The following is a 20834-nucleotide window of genomic DNA, read 5'->3' as shown; positions in this document are numbered from 1 at the left end:
AACTTCTTCGACCTATGGTCACGGAATGATTTTTTTCTTACCTTCCATATTACAAAAAAAGATGTGGTATTATCGTCAACGAAAAAACGAGCCAAGTGTCACAGAAAATAACAGCTATAGGTAATCGTACGGCTCAACAATGTGCAAAGCCCATATGGCATAGTTAGGTATATAATTACCAGTAATGGTAAATGTAAAATAATTTAAACAAGACAACTCACTGTCCAATTTATTAACAAATATGAACAAAAAACAAATATGAAACAAACGCCAACCACTCAATTACAAGTTCTCGACTTGGGACAGGCACATACATAAGAATGAAGCAAGTTTAAGGTACATCATAACAAATGGACCCTACGGTGACATATAGTCGTTAATGTTTGTGTCATTTTGGTCTTTTGTGGATAGTTGTCTCATTGGCAATCATACCACATATAAATGACTGTATTTACACCTTAAAACTATTCTGAATTCAAACTTAGCTGTGCAGTGGAAAAAAGTAAAGGCCTGTTTTTCAGAAAGTTAAAATCTTTTTTTAGAAATTTGACATGCACTATATTTTTCGTTCAAGATGTTGGTGTAAAAGAAAAGAAATACCTAAATTACATTTGATACTGTCCCCTTAATCACACTTTTTAACTCACCTATTTTTGTGCAGATATCTAGTGTTCATTAATTGTCCATGTCAATCAAGGACAATCACTGCAAAACAATACAGTTATAACACATTCTGCAGAAACAGAAAAATGCCCATAAAAATTCAAAAATGATTTTAGCTTTCTGAAACACGAAATGCATTTAATTTTGTTCGTCTAGTAGGTGCCATGCCATTAATAGTTATCAAAAGTACCAGGATTATAACATTTAAAACAGTTAAAACATTTTCAACTTGACTGATTAGTTTGTATTCATTTTAGTTTCTGAGGTGCCAATGACGGATTTTTTGTCCATTTGTTATAAAAAAAACCTTATACATGTTATTCGTCGCCCAAACCTCCACCCAGTCCTTGGACAGTGATTATACATACAGGATTTGGAAGGGAAGAGTGCTACTCCAACAAAATAGCGTTTCAGAACAAATTCATGGGAAAGGAAAAAAACACATACGAAAACCTCGCATGTGTAGTCGAAGATTTTTTAAAGGGGTTTAGATGCTTGACCAATTAAAGGCAATGGAAGTGAATATGCTTATTTCATATATAATATATCTCAAGTAAATAATCTGTTTCTATCTATCCCTAGTGCAGAGGGTAATATATAACGTAATTTTACAAAAAAACGTATGTGTTTATCTGGGATAATATCACAGAAACAAACATTGGTAAGACGGCTGTAAAATTCGAATTCAAAACTAGTCGCTATTGTGGTGCAAAAAAAAGTTCATAAGACTAAGTTATATTGGGCGTATTAAAAGGTCATCAGAAAAGTTTTGGCAAGAGGTTTTTGATGCTTGGAAAACCCGTAATCAACTAAGAAGCCGCGATGTATTGATGAAATTCTATCTTATCCTTAATGGGAGGTAGAAAACATTAAAATTGTTGGATCAAGATCTGGCCCGAGACTACAGTTATTTCGTAGTGCATATCTTTATACAATTATTGAAAATTTTACAGTGTGTTATACTTCTTTTGTGACAAATTATATCAAAATTATAGAAAAACTTTATCAGCTCTAACTCAAAATATGGATAATTTTGTGTTAAGGGTGTCTTGAAATCTTTTGACAGCTTTAGAAATGCTAATTTTTACCTTTTTCAGTTGGACCAAATCACTACTTTCAAATTCATGATCCATTCTCTTTTAAAATGTAATTTCACCCCCCCCCCCTTACTTGCTATTGAGACATACAACTTGAAAAAATAAATTTGGAAGGGGTATAACAAAAATTGGCAAATAACACACTGTCCACACTAGGGACTATTTCGTGGAAAACGAAAATCAAAGGACGACAACTGTGTTCTCGGACCTACCATAAGAACTGTGTTAAAGTTTGAAATTGGACAGTGTACGACTTTTATTTTTACTTTCAGCAAAATTATGTCATATCAAAATTTCCAACAATTATATCAGTACTTAAAGCCAAATCTTTTACATTATTATGGAATAGCACACTCGCTTAACGAGTAGTTAAACACGATCAATATTTAAGGAAAGGAGAAAAAAAATCAAGTAATACTACCTTTTAGTATAATTTTTTTCTTTGAATAAAAAAAAGATTCACAGGACATGTACAAAGTATTGAATGAGAAATATATAACTGTTACTGCCAAAAATAAAACGAAGTACCGTCTAAATATGAGTGGAATTAACTGGAAAAAAATACACTCTTCGTGTATAAAATATACTAGAAGCACTAAGCTTTGCTGGTTCCAATTAAAAATTTTAGGAACTTATTCACTATTTTACAAGATGAAAAGTTAATATGAGCGACATTTGTAAATTTTGCAAAGAAGGACCAGGAACCGTTCTAACATTTATTTTGGAGCTGTCCAATGTCTACAAAATCTATGATTCCTAACAATATTGTAATGTTATATTTACCTTTTGATATTCACAGTAGAGACCGGTAATAGAATTAGGCTGCTTGAACATCCGACCATGTGCGTTCCCAACGTTATGATCGACACAACTGTACAGGTTACAAGAAGGGTTCTGTAGACAGAAAAAAAATGCATTTTTCACTTGTACAAATAATTTCATTCCTGACGACATTGTTTACTATATTGTGACAATCACCTTCTGGAATAAAAGTTATTAAATGCGTCATCACAAGATGGCTGAAAGGTTTGGAATATCTGTCAAAATTGACCACGAATATGTTAAAGTTTTCGTAACAACAATTCAGTCATTTTTCCTTCGATTGTGACATTACTTAAAGAATATTATAACCGAATTAGTATTCACCATGACCAATAATATGGGTTTCATATGGGATAAAATCTGCTTACCGTTTCGAAGAATCTGAGGCATTTCGTTTTTTTTCCAGGCAGTTGAAAACTTCTACTTCATTTTAGTCATTGGGGTATATGTATCTCATTAGCAACCGCACCACATCTTATTGCTTATATTATGTTGACATGCAAGTCTTTTTTTTTTATCCTTAGAATTTTTGTTTTGTATTGACCTTATGAGTTAAAATTTTTTGAATGTGTCAAAATGAAGTAAATGAATTGAAATTAAAATTTGCTCACAACAACATCTGGATATTCACGGTATTTAAATCCACTTCCGTATAACTGTTCACATACTTCATCTGCTGTTTTCATCTGACCTGGTTATAAAGACATAATATAAACACCGTTATACAGAAATTTATTGTTATAAAAAAAATATAAATCCTAATTAGAACACCAACAAATATAATTTTGAATCATTATTGGAACTCTATATTGTCTCGATAGCTTAAAATTTGTTTTAAGCTTGCATGCACGACTATTCCAGTTGTTAGACTTTATTTTGTGAGACCGTTGTTTTTTTTTAATATATATATTTGAAAATGTTGAGAAAAACAAGGAGGTATGTTGAAAATGTCTCGTCGAAAGAAAAAGAAAAAAAGGCTTGTAAATCAGTGGTTGCGTTAGTTGCTGTGTCACATATTTGTTTCGTTGTTGTTTTCCTACATAAATTAGGCCGTAGTTTTTTCGTGTGGATTGTTTTACATTTCACATTTCGTTTTTTTCGTAGATGAATATGTGGCATGATTCTGCTCGTACGATAACCTAAAGATGTGAATTTATGTGTCATTTGGTCTCTTGTGAAGTGTTGTCTCATTGGCAATCATACCACATCTTATTTTATATATAAAGTATTATATATTTAAACAGGTATAAACATTAATAAGAGTATATCTGCTTGACACAGAGGAGGAATATATCAACTGACTAAACCATTGTCAAATGATTTACAGCTATTATACCCTTAACTTAAAATTTTCAAAAGCAAAACTTCATTCACCTATCAACAGCGTTAAATTTGTAGTGATTTGGTCCATGTTTGTTATATCTTGATGTTTGTCTCACAATGAAAGAGACACTGCTACAACCAATAGTGATATTATTAAATGAATTTCCTCCAACAGCCCATAAAATGATTTTCCAAGACGTGATTCGGGAAAAATGGCCTTTTATAGATGACTATTCGATATGCGATTTGATCATTGTTAAAATCCATACGTTGACCTTATATTATATGAATCTGCATCCTATTAACTCAGTAAGACCTGTTATTCAAATGGCAATCATTTCACATTTCCTTATTTCGTTCTTCTGTTGAATTCGTTATTACCAAGGAACATATACATGCAAATTCCGTTTAGCGATGAATCACGTTTTCTCCTATTGCATATATAGGATTCTAAATGAGCGTTACCTATATGTAAGTGCAGAAACTTGACAAATTTAAAGGTTGAAGGGTCATGATGTAGACATTAATTTTCTACAATCAAGGAAAAACCTTGTCCGTGTCCATAAAGACGATATTAGGCAGCAACAAATGCTATATTATGTTGAACTCCCTTTTGAGGTATTTGATTTTAAATAATGGCGCAAAAGACTCATTCGTACGTTTACCTTCTTTTCGGCATTTGAATTATTTTGGTCTGAAATCGTAAAAAAAATAAAACAAGAATCCGTTTAAATTTTGGTAATGACCATTTTATGAGCATTTAAAGTCTTTTATGAAATAAAAAGTGGATGATACGGGGCAAAATATTTGACCCTGAAATGTAAGGGAAAAAATCAAGGAGTCCAAATATTTAACAAAAATTCCTGACCTGACTATATTCTTAAGACAGGCATTACACAACATGGTCTCCAAAACATGTCTCAACTATCTTGAAAGTTGTTTTGTCAACACAAACCTCAATCATTGACTCATGCATGGCATAGGTTTTGATAGGTCTGAATAAAAATTTGAAATACTCTATACCAAGGGGATGCAAAAAGTGGTGGTAACATCAAGTACTGTCTTTAACGTCAGCGGATATCAACCAAAAAAATATCGATGGTGTCTGTTGCCTATTAAACCTTTCTGTTTCCAACGGCTAAAACTTAATTTACCTAAAAGTTCTGGCACTAATGTTATTCCTACTAGTGATGCTGGAGTGACCTCATTATCAGCAATATTGTCTATCCATAGACATCCATGGTTCCCTGTTCTGTAAATAATACTTTGTATTCGTTATAAGTCTCAAATAACAAACAAAAATACAGAATGAAAACAACAAGTGGCAACTGAACTTTGTCGGAACTGGCTTAGTTTTCGAAAAAAATATGCAGAACTAAAGTAATCTCATTATTAAAAATAGAAAACATGCTTAAAATTAAGTATTTTAAACAAGTGCGTTGTGTTCAAAAGACTTACTGGAGGCGCTCACAATCATAACATTTGGAAGCTAAGATATATTACACAAAATTACAAAAAAGTGTGCTGAACCTTGACTATTTATGCTCTGTGGTAAAAATTATTTTTCAAAAATATATCTAATGTGTATGTTTTGTCGAATGTATTAATTTTTGATAGATATTAAGCAAAAACGTGTATCTGTGTTATATTTATAAGAACAAAAGCCGGAAAACGGAAAAAAATCATTCTCAATTATTTTCCTAAAAAATAGTGACATTTAGACATTTGTTTACATGATTTTGTATGTGTCGCCATTCATTGTCAATTAGAATAATTATTCAAAAATTAAATATGGGAGAGAATTTTTTAGAAAAAAAACCCTATTTATTGTCAAGAGTTGGTGCAATTATTAATTCCGAGAAATCTGTCATAATTTATATCAAAATTCTCTCATATAAATGACTTCACTGATACATCACTAATGATGTTACTTGTGACACTGTTTTTCAACTTAAATAATTGGCATTTTTTACATATGCATTCATCAAATTTAAACATCGCAGTCAATATTTTTGAGATCATTAGTCAAATTTATGTTATAGATAATGTATATTTTAATGTTTTCCTTGAAGTATAACACATCGAGGGGTGTCAGGATTAGTCAAATGAAAGAGACCAACCGATCCTGACACCCCGAGGATTCTTCGAAAGAATAACCTGTCGTTCTGAAAGAAAATAACTCTATGTAGGTATATAAGAGTAGGTAAACCAAGTATTTTCTAGCAAATGACTAGACGGTGTGTACACCAGTGATATTTCCTAAAAAACCAGAACTCAATTATCTATATCTACGGGTGTGTCAATGTTTCCTGCAGAATATATTAAGATTGTTGATATGATTCAAGATTATTTCTGAAATGTTGGATAAATAAATTCACATACTCAAACATTAATTGTATATACTCTTACTCCAACTTATGAGTCTTTTAAAGTCTACTTTACATCTTCCGACCCTTTTTACACGAATATAATATCATAAAGTTAGTAAAGGCAAAAAGAATCACTTTTACTTTGTTATGAAATAAAATAATATCTTTAAAAACCTTTAACTTAAATTGACGCCATCCGCTATTCTTTTTCAAACCTAATAGTCCAATTCGAATGATGCATATTCAATAGCTTCATAGAAAAGTACAAGTATTATCCTACATTTACTTAAAATGTTGTTTGATAACATCATTTCATTTCCTCTGTAGTCAATTTATCAGATTTGTATATTGTAAGTGTGACTTTTTGTATGTATGGCTTATAATTGGTCCACATTGTTAGACATACTGGATTACTACAATTGTTATTAATTGAGCATTTTACGTTACTATATTTGCACTTTGCCCACAGGTAAAACGTAATTTATTTTGAAATGAAAATTACATTTTCTAATCAAAGTCTACAGATTTGATGATCCTCAAATGTGCGCTATTTATCAGAATTTTTACGGAAAAAAGAAATTTATTTTCAAAAAATATGTCTATAAATTACATTGAGGTGCGACAAATGTTTTTTTTAACTCATCACATCTAGGAATAAACTTTTATTGCGAAAACATCGTACAACCATATAGTCAAACAATCGACAACCATATAAAATACAATGTTAACCTTTAATATACTAAAGTATATTGTGGATTCATTATTATTCGTTGAATACCAATTTTCGTGGATTTTTTTGGGTGAAGAAGAACCACGAAATTAAATGTTCAACCAGAAGCAAATTTCATATAGGCTTGGTTAAACTTCGGCAAAACAACGAAATTAAATATCCACAAACATGTTTGTTTTCCTTAATCCACGAAAATTGGTACCCACGAAAATACTTGAATTCACAGTACGATATTTTCTTACTGTAACATAGTGTTCATATCATTGACACTACATGTACTCCATCCGACACCAGCGCCACCCATAACACCAACGTCTGGAGATAAACAATTTCTATCAGCGTCATGAAACATACCCATGCTGTAAATAATAATGTAAGTTGAGAAGATTGTGGTAAATTAATCATCAAATTGCTTAATTTAAAGAAATGTCTCAGGTTATTTAAAACATGGAAATTATTTTGTCCTTGAATAGAATATAAAAAATACTTAAACTTGATATATATCATGAAACATACATTATTTACAATATAAATACGACTTGTATTGTAAAATTAACATATAAATACAAAGCAATCATTAAAACATTTGAATGCAGCATCCATTATGGAAGGTTACTCGTAATTTATCAAAATGCATGAACTAACATACTTATGACCAATTTCATGGACTGTTGCGACATATGTTGTAGGTCCATCTGCAGAAACACCACATCTATATCTAGGATTGCAAATGTTATTTTGGTAAGCTAGTCCTCCTAATGCTGGTTCCGGAATGCTATAAATATAGAAACTCAATCAGCCACCCAACGAAACACAATCTCGCTTCTGAACTCACATCATTATATTATATGCAATAGATACTAGGTTTGATTATTTTAAGGTTGCTTTGATTTTGATTTAGCCATTTGATGAGGGACAATCCTTTTTGAATTTTACTCAGAAATCAGCATTTTGTGATATTACTTTTTTCTTTCAAAATGCATAATATCTTTTATATCTTTTATATTACATTTATCTTTTAAGGTTTATGAACTACTCTTCTTTTTTTCTTCAGACAGGTTATACTATAAATGGGCGCATATTTAAACGTTATATATAATTTTTGAAGTGAGGTAAGGGGTGTATGAATATCATAGCAAAGGATAATTAATGCATTTAGATTGTTTAGATTCAACAGTTCTATCAAAATCTAGAATTTCTCATTTTCTTTTTTATTTGATGAATCTCTGTTTGCTATCTCTTAAATTTACAAAAAAAAAATATCTATGAATATTTTGGTGAATAAAAAACTTACAATTGATAATCAAAGCAGCTGTTGATAAGCATGTTTTGTTTTTTAAACTAGGATATAGAAAACGTTCTCTCAATTGTTAACATGTGGAAATTGTGTCCTATAAGTTGCTCAAGCATATGTGAACAATTCATTTCTTACCCTGTGTGAACATGAACATGATCGTAAGCTAGACCAGCTTGAGTTCCCGTACATATAGTATTCAAGGGATATGACAGAGCAGTAGAAGCATTGTACCAGGACTGAAATAGAACAAATAACAGAAATCACTTCAAGAAAGCTGTGTTCTAAAAGCTCGTTTAATAGCGCCACTTGTTCGTGTGATGGTCCATAATCTTGGTTCTGGTTGTTTTATGAGATACATTATTTGTTTTTACTAAATTATATATTTGCGTTTAGAAACAATTATAGAAAATCTCTATTGCTGTATTTGGCAAAACTTTTAAGAATTTGTGGCCCATAAAAAAAGAAAGAATTTGTGGCCCTCAATGCTCTTCAACCTTGTAATTTATCTGGTATTTTAAACACTTTTTGACTTGACCGTCACTGATGAGTCTTTTGTTAACGAAACGTGTCTGCGTAAGTATAACATTTTAATCCTGGTATCTTTGATGAGTTTATTTACACTATTTAACAAACGGTTTCGACTTGGAATGCTATGAAAATGATGCATGGAACATACAATTGTCTGATTCCTGATTTGTTTTCCGAATCCCCCTCATATTCTTACATATACAAATCTGGCTGTGAATTCACATACATCGGATCAACAAGAATATGTTCCAAATAATGATACACGTGACAAGATAAAAGGTATATTCAAACTCATTAGCTGAAAATACAGTGAAACCGCCATGGCTACAAAGGACCAACATTCAAACAATAGTACACAAAACACAACATAGAATCTAACGACTGAGCAACACGTAATCCACCATTGTTAATTTAACTCATGTTTGTTATAAGGACAAAAGCAGTGGAGTTTCTCATACAACACCAGTGACACTCAGATCAAAATAGTTACAAAGCCAAATAAGTTAAAATTGAAGAGTATTGAGGACCCAAAATTCCAAAAAGTTGTGCCAAAAACTGCTACGGTAATCTATTCCTGGGATAAGAAAAACCTTAGTTTTTTTACAAACTCAAAGTTTTGTAACAGGAAATTTATAAAAGTTACCATATAATTGATAGTCATGTCAACACTGAAGTGCTGACTACTGGTCAAAGGTACCAGGATTATAATTGAGTCCGTCAGACGCGCATTTCCTCTACATAAGACTTATCAGTGACGCTAAGATAATATTAGAACTTTACGACTGCATATTGGAAAAGTTAAAAAAAAAGTACATATAACTGTAGAAGTATAAAGTCTCACCGGATTTGTTTCAAAAAACGTCATCAGCTTTATTGATAGAGTGACGTTATAATTTAAAACTTCGGCACGACCCCATTCAAACTGTACCTGAAAAGATAAAAATAAAAGACATGAAAACAAAAAAGAATCCAACAGTTTCAATGCTACTGTGTGTTTATATTATGAGTCTAGAAAGTGATAGATAAATATCAACAACCGTCCTGATAAAACTGAAAGACAATACCTTTCAACTTTTGATGATTGATTGATATATGTTTCGGAGCATTCCCTTTGAGGATGCAAAAGAATAGAAAAAAAAGGTCTTAAATTTAGGTTTGTTGTTCTTTTGATTTTGGAAATAATGTCAAATGGCTCGTCTCGTACACTCGTGATTGGCGTACGAGCGGAAGGTCCTGATATGCATATAATTTTTGTCGCTAGAAAATTCACCAATTCATCATCATCATATTCAGTAGTGTCTTCATGTATTGTACTCATAGACATTGTATACGGATAACATGTCACAATAATACCATCCTTATTCCACTTCTAAACAACGTTTTAGTTTCAAATTCCTATACATCAAATAATTCAAATACATCAAAAACACTTCATAAGTTCAAGAGGTTATATTGGAAGATCGATATTGAAGTATTGGACCCCCAATCTTATTTAAGAAAAATGACAAGATAAATATTTGTATTAATCATTTATCAAGTTGTTATTAAATGGATACCACTTGAGATTTTGAACGCTTTCTTTGTAATATAAATATAATTCTGATGATACACTGTTCATTTATAATTATCTTCCAAAGTCAAACTGGAGCAAGCCATCAATTTGGAAAATGTAAAAGATGTATTACTGTTTGAATATTATACGGTTTACAATATTATTTGTTTGTGTGTACCACACAAATATCTTGAATATATATGCACGAAAAATCTTAGCATGATTCAAACCATTGCCGTGGTGTCAGCTTATTCATTTATCGTGCTTTTTTTCTAGAATAAGAGCTTCCTATATCTGTTGCTGGAATGGACTCACCAAATTATTTTCAATTTGTTTCCTTTTTGTTTCTTTATTCATTGAGCTCGATTCTGTTCATGTATATTCAGAATAAATGAAAAAATGAACTTTAAATTTTGTTATCTTATATGCCTTCGAATTCTTGAAATCTGTTTCGCGAGACCAACATCAACGCATCGACGAAAACTCTCGGTAATTAAACAAAGACTAATAGATGAAAATCAATAGTGGTATTCCGATGCAAAAAAAGACAGTCAGACGCCTTAAATTATCTTTGTATTAATCATCACTTATCCATTATAGATTTGATGAATAAGTTGCTCCTTATAGAAATATTTAAGATTTACAATTTCTCAATAACAAATAAAAGCAACAGTAGTATACCGATGTTCTAAAGTAATAACTATATTGTAATTTGATAGAAAACAAATCCGGGTTACAAACCAAAACCGAGGGAACACAACAACCACAAGAGGAAAACAAAAGAACTACAGCAAAACCAAAGTGCAACAAAAAACCAACCCTACAACGAACACCAACACACAAATAAAACGATTTATTTGATAATATAACTGCCATATTCCTGACTTGGTTAATGACATTTTACGAAAAATAACCTGGTTTAATGGTTAGCCAAACCTCTCACTATATGAAAATGCTAACAAATAAAACGAACATTTTGGATTATTTTTTTCAGGTCTAGTCATCTGATTGTCATAGAAGTATGTGATTGGCCAAATCCAAAATTTGACGAAAGCTATTTTATTTTGTTGTGTGATTTTTTTTTCATTACACTTACATAACACATGCATATTATTCAGTTTAAAAAGGGTAACAATTGCTCTGTAAACTCTGAAAAAGGCCATCATTTGAAAGGTCATGAAAATGTTGTTAAGTTAACGAATAATAACATCGCTAGAGATATAAACCCTCTCGGCGTATCTAGGTCTATTCTGTTTGTAGGTCGTGCTATTTACATTTTTTTACTCATATGATTGTTTATTTATTCCTAGAATTATTTTTCAACTATCATGTCGTATTTCATTACTATGCGTACGGTTGAGAATATTTTATGCATAATAAGGAAAAGAACTACTTAAACATTAAGTATTGTTAGTTTGAACGATGTTTACAATTTACGTTACATAATTTTACTCACTGCATTATATTTCAAAAGCATCATTTCCACTCTGCGTGTCATATCAGTAGCTGGTAATTTATAAGCCAAGAAGTCAGCATCAACATACACTGCCAATTCTATTGTAAAATCAGAAGAAGGCACCGCTCGTTTGTGTATTCTTTGGTGGTTGGGTTCAGTTTGATTAATAAGAATGTAATCTGAAATAGTATGAACAATTTACAGAAAAGGTCCTCAAACGTATATTATTTCATTAGTTATAAACAGGATAGGTTATGAGTAGATGGTAAAACTTTTTTTCTAGTTCTATGGTCACTTGTTGTTACGCCTACATGATTTCAGTTCGTTCAAAATGTTGACTCATTGTTGTCAGACTTTCGCATGTCCTGTTTGATTGTTTTTTTAAAAACACAATATATCATCTGTAACGCTTAAAAAATCAACTTATACCATATCAAAATATTTATTATCATCAAGACAAATAAAAAGATATTCTAAAACCCTCATATATGATGGTAATAAAACAATTACTTCATAAAAGCCAACACTACTTTAAGATAAATATCTTTACCAGAAAATATATGCTTACCTTTCGTTTTGCTTAAATCTGCGAACTTAAAATCTTCACGTCGTTTTCTTGCTATCAGTGTTGTATGCTGTTCACTTTTTAATATACTACGTTTTCGGATATGATGTGGTAAAACTTCAAAGTGAAGTTCATGGTCGTTAGTTGACATCATTCCTTGCTAAATTGATAAATTCTATTTTACAGTACGTTCATATGCAATATTAAATATTACTTTGAGCAGGAACAGTATATCTAACATATATATGTTCCTTCTTTGAGAGTTTATACATGTTTTGGTTATGGAAATTTTGCCTATCACATTTTATTGTACCTGAATGTGTACTTGCAAAACAAACACGAGTACATTTTGAGTAGGATCTGTTTACCTATTTGGAGCTCCTTTGGTAATCTACAGTTTTGTGTATTGTATTTTCTTCATTTAGCGTTTTCCCCATGTTTCTGGTATGACCGTGATCAACTGCACTCGATTACTAACCATTCATTCATGTGTACTTACCATTACCACTGAAACGGATCAATTCGGACTTGATCAATCACCTTGTTCGATTTTTATCTATCACAGTCGCGTTATTTGTAGATTTACATAATGGGGGCATGTGATGTGAAAACCCATAATTCTGTTAAAACACGTGTGCATTAAAGTTAGTTATAAAGTTAAACTTTCAATGTTTACTATGTATTTTCAAATTCTCATTTTCATTTCTAAGTTAAATATTTGCCAATTTCTAGCAGACAATTTTATACCAATTCTTTGCAAAATGATGCCGATGCAGTTCCATCATGAGAATGGACATTTCCAATCAAGAAACAATCCGGATGATCACCATTCCATTCCGTTTCTTGTTCATCAGCTATAATGGACACCTTAGCTGAAGGTTGAAGTGCTGACAGTGTATGTTGAAGAATCATGTTGTACGCTTCCCCAAATGCAGATATTGTAATGTCAATTAATTTACTAGGGTCTAAGGATCTTCTTCGTCGATGGATTGACGCAGCATCTAGGCTTTAAAAGGAATGTTTCTACTATTAATTGCATACCTTAGGTTCCTTAAGAACAGGCGATAAAAAAATTTAAAATGATTTTTATTGATTTTTATTTTTATTTTAGTCGATCCAGTTTTTGATTTAGTAACTACAAGTGATGATTGATACAATTATATGAGTATAGCTTTATAGTGTATGTCAACTACAATATAGTTACTACTGATTTGTTATGATGAGAACAAACTTTTATGTTGTTATTATTATATCAAAACATGAGAAAATATAATTATTGCTTTACAGCTATAAGTAGTCAAGGACCTACATACTGTCGATACGTATAATATATATAAGGCATTGCACAATGTCATGATATTTTCTCAATGATTATGACGTATGTATAGACAATTCAATGGATGTCTACTGATTGACATTTGAAACTTGAATACATGATTTTATATTTATAGTTGTCTTTTTGTGTGCTAAGTGTCAATCTGATTAGTCAAGCCTTTTCCAACTGATGGTTGGAAGCTGTTTGTGTGTGGTGCTATTTATTGCGTCGCTGTCTTGGGTTGGGGATCGGGAGATTATCACCTGCAATCATGTTTGGTTAAAAGGCAATCTGAGTTACCTGTCCTGGTTTGGGAGCCTGTACTTCAGAGGTTATATTTGTTTGCATAAGGTCATATTTGTTTTTCGTTGTTTTGTTTACACGAATCTTTTCTCTTGGATTTTGTTTTGCATTTGTCAAGTCGGGGTCTTCTGAACATGTCAGTACAAACCCTGTTATAAGTCTTATTCGGCATATAACATTCGGGAATACATTTAATATGCTTAAAACACAATTATACCTCTGTTGATTTGAATTTATATTTTCTTGAACTGATGTCAACTCAAACTCATTAAAGCCATCTGGAAAAAATATGTTGAGATTTACAAATACACATGAGCATAATACATATCTGAAAGTTTGTTGTTATACCAAAAAGATATTTCAAGAAAAACAGAATATTTTTCGAACATTTTCCTGTATTTGTTTTTGTTAATGTATATACATATATTGTGTACAAGATGTAAGTTTGTACAAATTATAATTTGTTCTTTTTTTGTACAAGTTATAAGTTTTTTACACCTACCTTCTTGCACCTGGAGATACAGGTTAATCTTCTAGAGTGTACCAGTTTTAAGTTCTAAATTCAAATGTATTTATTTCAATCTTACATGTAAATGAGGATATCTAAATGGTTAAAAATCTAATTTTATTTTTCTCCTTATACCGTATTCATATCCATTAAAAGTCTTTGTGTGGTCTTTGTATCAATGCTCAGTATGAGACTGTAGCACTTAGTTGTGAAAATATGACAGAAATATGATAAACAAAAAACTGTGTGCTTGCATCATGCATTTGCGTGACCGTCAAGCAGTTTATAAAACACTGATAACTTGTACGAAAAATCTGTAAATATAATAATTTCTTCAACATTACAACTTATACAATGTTTCTTTTATCATTATGCTAGACTTGCTTGAACCAGAGAGTTTGATTGACATGATCAAATGAAGTATTGCTTAATATTAAACAGAAGCTGGTTTCCGAATATTTAAAGATACATTCAACATCGGATATCTTGCTAATGATCATTGTTTTTTAATAATCATAATCTGGTATATTTGGGGCCAAGTTTTATAAATATCCATGATAGAATGGAATATTGTTTTTCAATGAAGGACACATTTTAATCTATCCGTTCTCTATACTACCCCCAACTTTGCCAATAACACACATTTAAAACTTTAAAATATATTTGCTTACCTTCACGAAGTTTCCTAGAGTTGATGAATTCATTTATGTGTTTATCATCTAACAATGAGTTTGCCTATAAGAATAAAAATAAGAACAGTTTTATTTGTAGTAATAATAAAGATGGTCTAGTTACAGTAAATAGGCGACAATTTTTGATAAATGAAATTGAAATCGAATAATTATGCATTTATATCCTTTGTTGTCTAAAATAAAATAAAAATCTTTAAAAGTAGGATTTATATGATTATAATTGATCAGTAGATATTTTTATCATACTGTAATCTGTCAAATATTGTTTATCAACTGTTTACGTCACAGTTTTTTAGACGGGTCATCTCCGCGTTAATGCCATGTCGATTTGTAGATATTCTTGTGCACGCACGTCTCGCTTAACACTGGGTCAATGCCACTGCTGGTGGACGTTTTGTCCCCGAGGGTATCACCAGCCCATTAGAAAGCAATATGGTGTTGACATGAATATCAATTATCTGTTCATTTTGTTTTTTTATAAATTTCCTGTTACAAAACTTTGATTTTTTAGAAAAACTAAGTATTTTCTTATCCCAGATGTAGATGACCTCAGCCGTATTTGGTACATTCTTTAAGAATATTTGGTCCTCAATGCTCTTCAACTTGTCACTTGTTTGGCTTTATAACTATTTTGACCTGAGCGTCACTGATGAGTCAAATGTAGATGAAACGCGAATCTGGCGTATCAAATTATAATTCTATATTGTCAGTCCCGAACTGACAAAAGTAAAACATTCAAACAAGAAAACAAACAGCCTGATTCATAAACAAAACAATGTACGAAAAACAGATATGATAAACATCAACAAATTAAACGACAACCACTGAATTACATCCTCTTGACTTGGGACAGGCACGTAAACTAGGTGTGGCGGGGTTAAACTATTTCTAATACACCAACACTGACCATAACCCGAGACACTAGTCTAACAATACCAACATATTAACAACAAACAATAAAAAGCAGTTAGAAACGGCTTTATTTATCAGATCGACACAAAGAGCAGAATAACAGCAAACAAAAACACAGAGTGGTCGTTGCAGGATACTTATACATCTCCTCAAGAAATAAGAGACTTACAGTTTGTAACAAAAACGTCATGTCAGTAATTCCAGTCGTTACACTATTCTCTCCTTAGAAAAAGACATTCAAACAAACTCAAGGTACTCGCAGAGCGGTTTGTGTTCGTACCGGCAGACAAGGCAGCAAATAATGTAGTGGTGGTGTGACGCATATACTACACGAAAGTTCTTCAAAACGAAATAATAAATTCCTCTACATTCAGGTCAGTGCGCACCACAGAGAGTCAAATCGTTAACAAGCATACCACTGCCACTGCCCAGCTTAAAGCATCTTCCGAACATTTGAAAGTCCCTACCATGTACTGGTTACCGAAATTACACAAAAAACCATTTAAATTCCGTTTCATCTCCGCTTCGAGTAAGTGTTCTACTACTAATCTATCAGTGCTTCTAACCACCTCCCTAACTACTATCAAAGAACTGGTTATTAACTTTTGTAATAAAGCTTATGAAAATAATGGTATTAATTATTTTTGGAGTGTTAAAAATTCTTTAGAGGTTTTAGATAAAATACATGCTTTCAATGGTCCTTACAATTCTGTTGACAGTTATGATTTTTCTACTCTGTACACTACACTTCCACACAATCTTATAAAGAAAAAGTTTTTGTATTTGATAAAATGGTCTTTCGAAAAATCTCATTGTAATTTTATTTGCTGTAACTCGTTTAAGGCCTTTTTCTGTAACGAAAAAGGAAAGTATGCTAGATACACTTACTGGAAATGTGAGGATATGATTGAAGCTTTAAACTTTCTGCTTGATAACATTTATGTACGTTTCGGCGATAAAGTGTATCGTCAGGTAGTAGGTATTCCTATGGGCACCAACTGTGCCCCTTTAATAGCAGATTTATTTCTATATTGCTATGAATCTCAGTTTATGACCAAACTCAGTAAAGACCCATCATTGTTACATTTGGTTGATACATTCAAAAATACCTACCGTTATCTGGATGATATTTTTTCGTTGAATAATCCAGAGTTCTCTAAATATACTTCAGAAATTTACCCAAACGAACTTACTTTAACTAAATCTAACATAAACAGCAGCAGTTGTCCTTTTCTAGATTTAGACATTTCAATTTCAAACGGGAAACTTCACACTAAAATTTACGACAAAAGAGACGATTTTTCATTTCCTATTGTTAATTTTCCTTTTTGAGACGGCGATGTGCCTTTGGCTCCATCATACGGTGTTTATATATCGCAACTCGTTCGGTTTGCCCGTGTGTGTTCTGATGTCATAGATTTTAACGAACGTAATCAATGCATCACTGGTAAATTGTTGTGTCAGGGATTTCGATACCATAAATTACTTAAAACTTTTACTAAATTCTTTCATAGATACAAAGATTTGATTAGTAAATTTGGCTATACCTGTAGAAAGCTTATTAAAAATGGTATTTCTCATCCTAAATTTTATGGTAATATTGTACTTAAAGCGAGGAAATCACTATGTGATCCTTGTAAACTCATCGAACCTTTAAACAAACTTATAAGTAAGGGTTATCGTACCAATATTGTAATTAGATCTCTGAATATAGTTCACATTGACACTAATATTGATTTTGTCATTAGCAAATTAAAACATAACTAAATTTCATTATCTTTTGAGGCGAGATGTATAGGGGACACAGCCACGTTAACTTTTATTTCTATAGAAGTCGCTCTTCACTATTACTACTACCTGTCGATACATTTATTTTTGGCATTGCACAAGTCATGTCTTCTTTGACTATTAATGACGTTAAAATACTAAATCCCTGTGATGTGTTTTAGTCGATTTTAGTCTCTGATGCATGATTTTTTACTATTAATTGGTTTTGGCTTTTAACTAGCTGTCAGTAACTGCGAGTACTCTCAAATCGTATTTTCTTGTTAATTCGACCTGTTGATACTGTTTATAATGCTTTTTTGTCATTTTTTATTTATATGGATCTTGGCTGTATACCAGCTTTGATTATTTGTAATATCTTCAATTTTTCACTTATTCTTACAACATTTGTATAAACTTCAAGATTATAAAAAACCGGGTTTTTTTCTAAAGTGAACGTTGATTGGTTAAATATTTCTCAGTGTGTTTGAATTTGTTTGTACACTTTTTTGACATTTGTTTGGTCATGTCTGTTTGTCTCTAATATTTAATTAACTGTGCATTTGTATTCAGATATCGCAGATCAAATTTATTCGTTCTTTGTGTAATCATACGTTTTTTGATTGAGTTAAGTCTGCTAATTGATATTTTATCGTATGTTTTTATATGTTGTGATGTTATGCTATTGTTTCAGAAAAAGGGAGAAGGTTTGGGCCCATTAAAACGTTTAATCCCGCTGCAAATGTTTGCACCTGTCCTAAGTCAGGAATCTGATGTACAGTAGTTGTCGTTTGTTTATGTAATATATACGTGTTTCTCGTTTCTCGTTTTGTTTATATAGATTAGACCGTTGGTTTTCCCGTTTGAATGGTTTTACACTAGTAATTTTGGGGCCCTTTATAGCTTGTTGTTCGGTGTGAGCCAAGGCTCCGTGTTGAAGGCCGTACTTTAACCTATAATGGTTTAATTTTTAAATTGTTATTTGGATGGAGAGTTGTCTCATTGGCACTCACACCACATCTTCCTATATCTATTCGCCTAAATTTTGTTTACTAACATAGATTCCACAATTACGTCAAAAGGTCATTAAAATAAAAGTTAATTTGGAGTTATAAAGGTTTCTACATAATAATGTTCGTATTAAACGTAGAGGAATATTACGTCGGTAACTCATTTGGATTATTTTGTCTGTGGATGTGTCTCTGGGTGACAGGTTACAACATAACACTTAGTTTTGACTGTCTTGTTTAATAACATTTCGCTACAGTTTATTATTATAACAACGGCACTTTCTCACCCGTTTTTCTGTTTCCTTAAAATTCGGTCTCATTTGTTTCTAAGAAGGCCATGCAATTGATTTATAAGGATGCAGCTCATAACCATGTCAACAACTAACGTTAATTAAAATGTCAGCTTTCTCCAATCCCTGAGTAGCCACTCCATGTATATTGTTCTAGTCGGTACCTTAATCGAGGTAGACTTCCAGTCCATTCTGGCTAGTGGGATACATTGTAGCCGACAAGGAACACAGGGCTAGAATTTCTTAAGCGTTTTGCTAACTAATTGCCTCGCCGTTGCGATGGAGTTTAAGTTAGCTGTTCTGTGGGCTGGGTGCCTTCTTTTTTTTTTTGCTCTAACAGGAAATTATTTTCTCTAGATTGATTCTCATTATCTTGGTGTTTTTTGTTCATGTGCTACTATGTCTTTTATTCTTGAAAACCACTTTTATATGAAAAGCATCATAGACACAATACTGATTGGCGGTAGCCGTGTGTCTCTTTAAAAAAAGAAGATGTGGTATGATTTCCAATGAGACAACTATCCACAAAAGACCAAAATGACACAAACATTAACAATTGTAGGTCACCGTACGGCTTTCAACAATGAACAAAGCCCATACCACATATAGTCAGCTATAAAAGGCCCCGATAAGACAATGTAAAACAATTCAAGCGAGAAAACTAACGGCCTTATTTATGTAAAAAAAGGTGTCTTTTCCGGATTGATGGTGGCATATCAAGCATTCATCTAGATTGAAGAGTCACATTCTGGGATATATTGACTATTGGTAAGTTTAGGCTTTTATATAGTATAGTATACATTAGCATGAAACAGCAAGATGGGTTTTTTTTGTTGGGGGAAAAGGGGAAAAGGACGGTCATGATTATCAAGGTTATATCTAGGATTGGCATCAAAGTTATTTGTTTGTCTGTTATGATATTGTACACCAGACGTAAGTTTCGTCTATAAAAGACTCATCAGTTAACCTCGAATCATAAATCATAAATGTTCGAGGCCAAATTAAGTACGGAAGTTAAGAGCAGTGAGAACCAATATTTCTGAAGTGGTTTAATGATAATCCATGTCTACACAAATGTACTGACTTCGGGTAGGAAATGGTTGATGCTTCTAGATAATTTTCCACAAAGCGTAATTTTTCTTATGGATATTGGCTGTATGTATGGATTGACTGATTGAGCATTTGGAAAAGGGAAGGCTGTGACAGGGATGTTATACACACACCACCAGTTTAGATAAACAAGGGAGGTAATTTTATATTTCAAAACTATACAAGGAAAACAGTGCGTCTCTCTTTATTCTTGGTATTTTTAAACATCTGGTATCTGTTTCTGTGTCTTCAACGTTTTAAGCTTTGGTTTGAAGTACATAATTGACTTTTTTGTTTCTGATGTTGAGAGTGGAGCAAGTATATCTATAGGGTAACCAACTCCATGGTTATTTAAAGAATTACTTTTTTCTGTGTACGATTTAATATATGTCCCAGTGAAATTCTGGTGTGATATCATGGAACTTTTACATAGGTCCCTGTGTTTGCAATTTTGTTTAATTGAAGAACCTTTTGTCTGATTATAAAATATGCTTGTAAAAATATTCGAATTAGCCCTCTCCGCGATATAGCCTTTTTTGTGCAAATGCG

At 32.0% G+C, this 20834-nt stretch overlaps 1 protein-coding gene across 1 annotated transcript in view; it reads right to left on the bottom strand.

Moving 5' to 3' along the window:
* Positions 1-20834, bottom strand: part of LOC134711090 (A disintegrin and metalloproteinase with thrombospondin motifs 18-like) — a 47267-nt gene that overhangs the window by 19673 nt on the left and 6760 nt on the right. The window contains exons 3-14 of the mRNA XM_063571524.1: positions 15200-15263; positions 14238-14298; positions 13150-13408; positions 12406-12562; positions 11838-12016; positions 9671-9757; positions 8437-8537; positions 7654-7779; positions 7247-7363; positions 5060-5157; positions 3194-3273; positions 2544-2654 (exon numbers count right to left, since the gene is read on the bottom strand). Coding sequence (XP_063427594.1) covers positions 2544-2654; positions 3194-3273; positions 5060-5157; positions 7247-7363; positions 7654-7779; positions 8437-8537; positions 9671-9757; positions 11838-12016; positions 12406-12562; positions 13150-13408; positions 14238-14298; positions 15200-15263 — 1440 coding nt within the window. The remainder of the gene's footprint in view (positions 1-2543; positions 2655-3193; positions 3274-5059; positions 5158-7246; positions 7364-7653; positions 7780-8436; positions 8538-9670; positions 9758-11837; positions 12017-12405; positions 12563-13149; positions 13409-14237; positions 14299-15199; positions 15264-20834) is intronic.

This window comes from Mytilus trossulus, chromosome 3, assembly GCF_036588685.1.
Source record: "Mytilus trossulus isolate FHL-02 chromosome 3, PNRI_Mtr1.1.1.hap1, whole genome shotgun sequence".
NCBI lineage: Eukaryota > Metazoa > Mollusca > Bivalvia > Mytilida > Mytilidae > Mytilus > Mytilus trossulus.
This window is presented reverse-complemented; position numbering and strand designations above follow the sequence as displayed.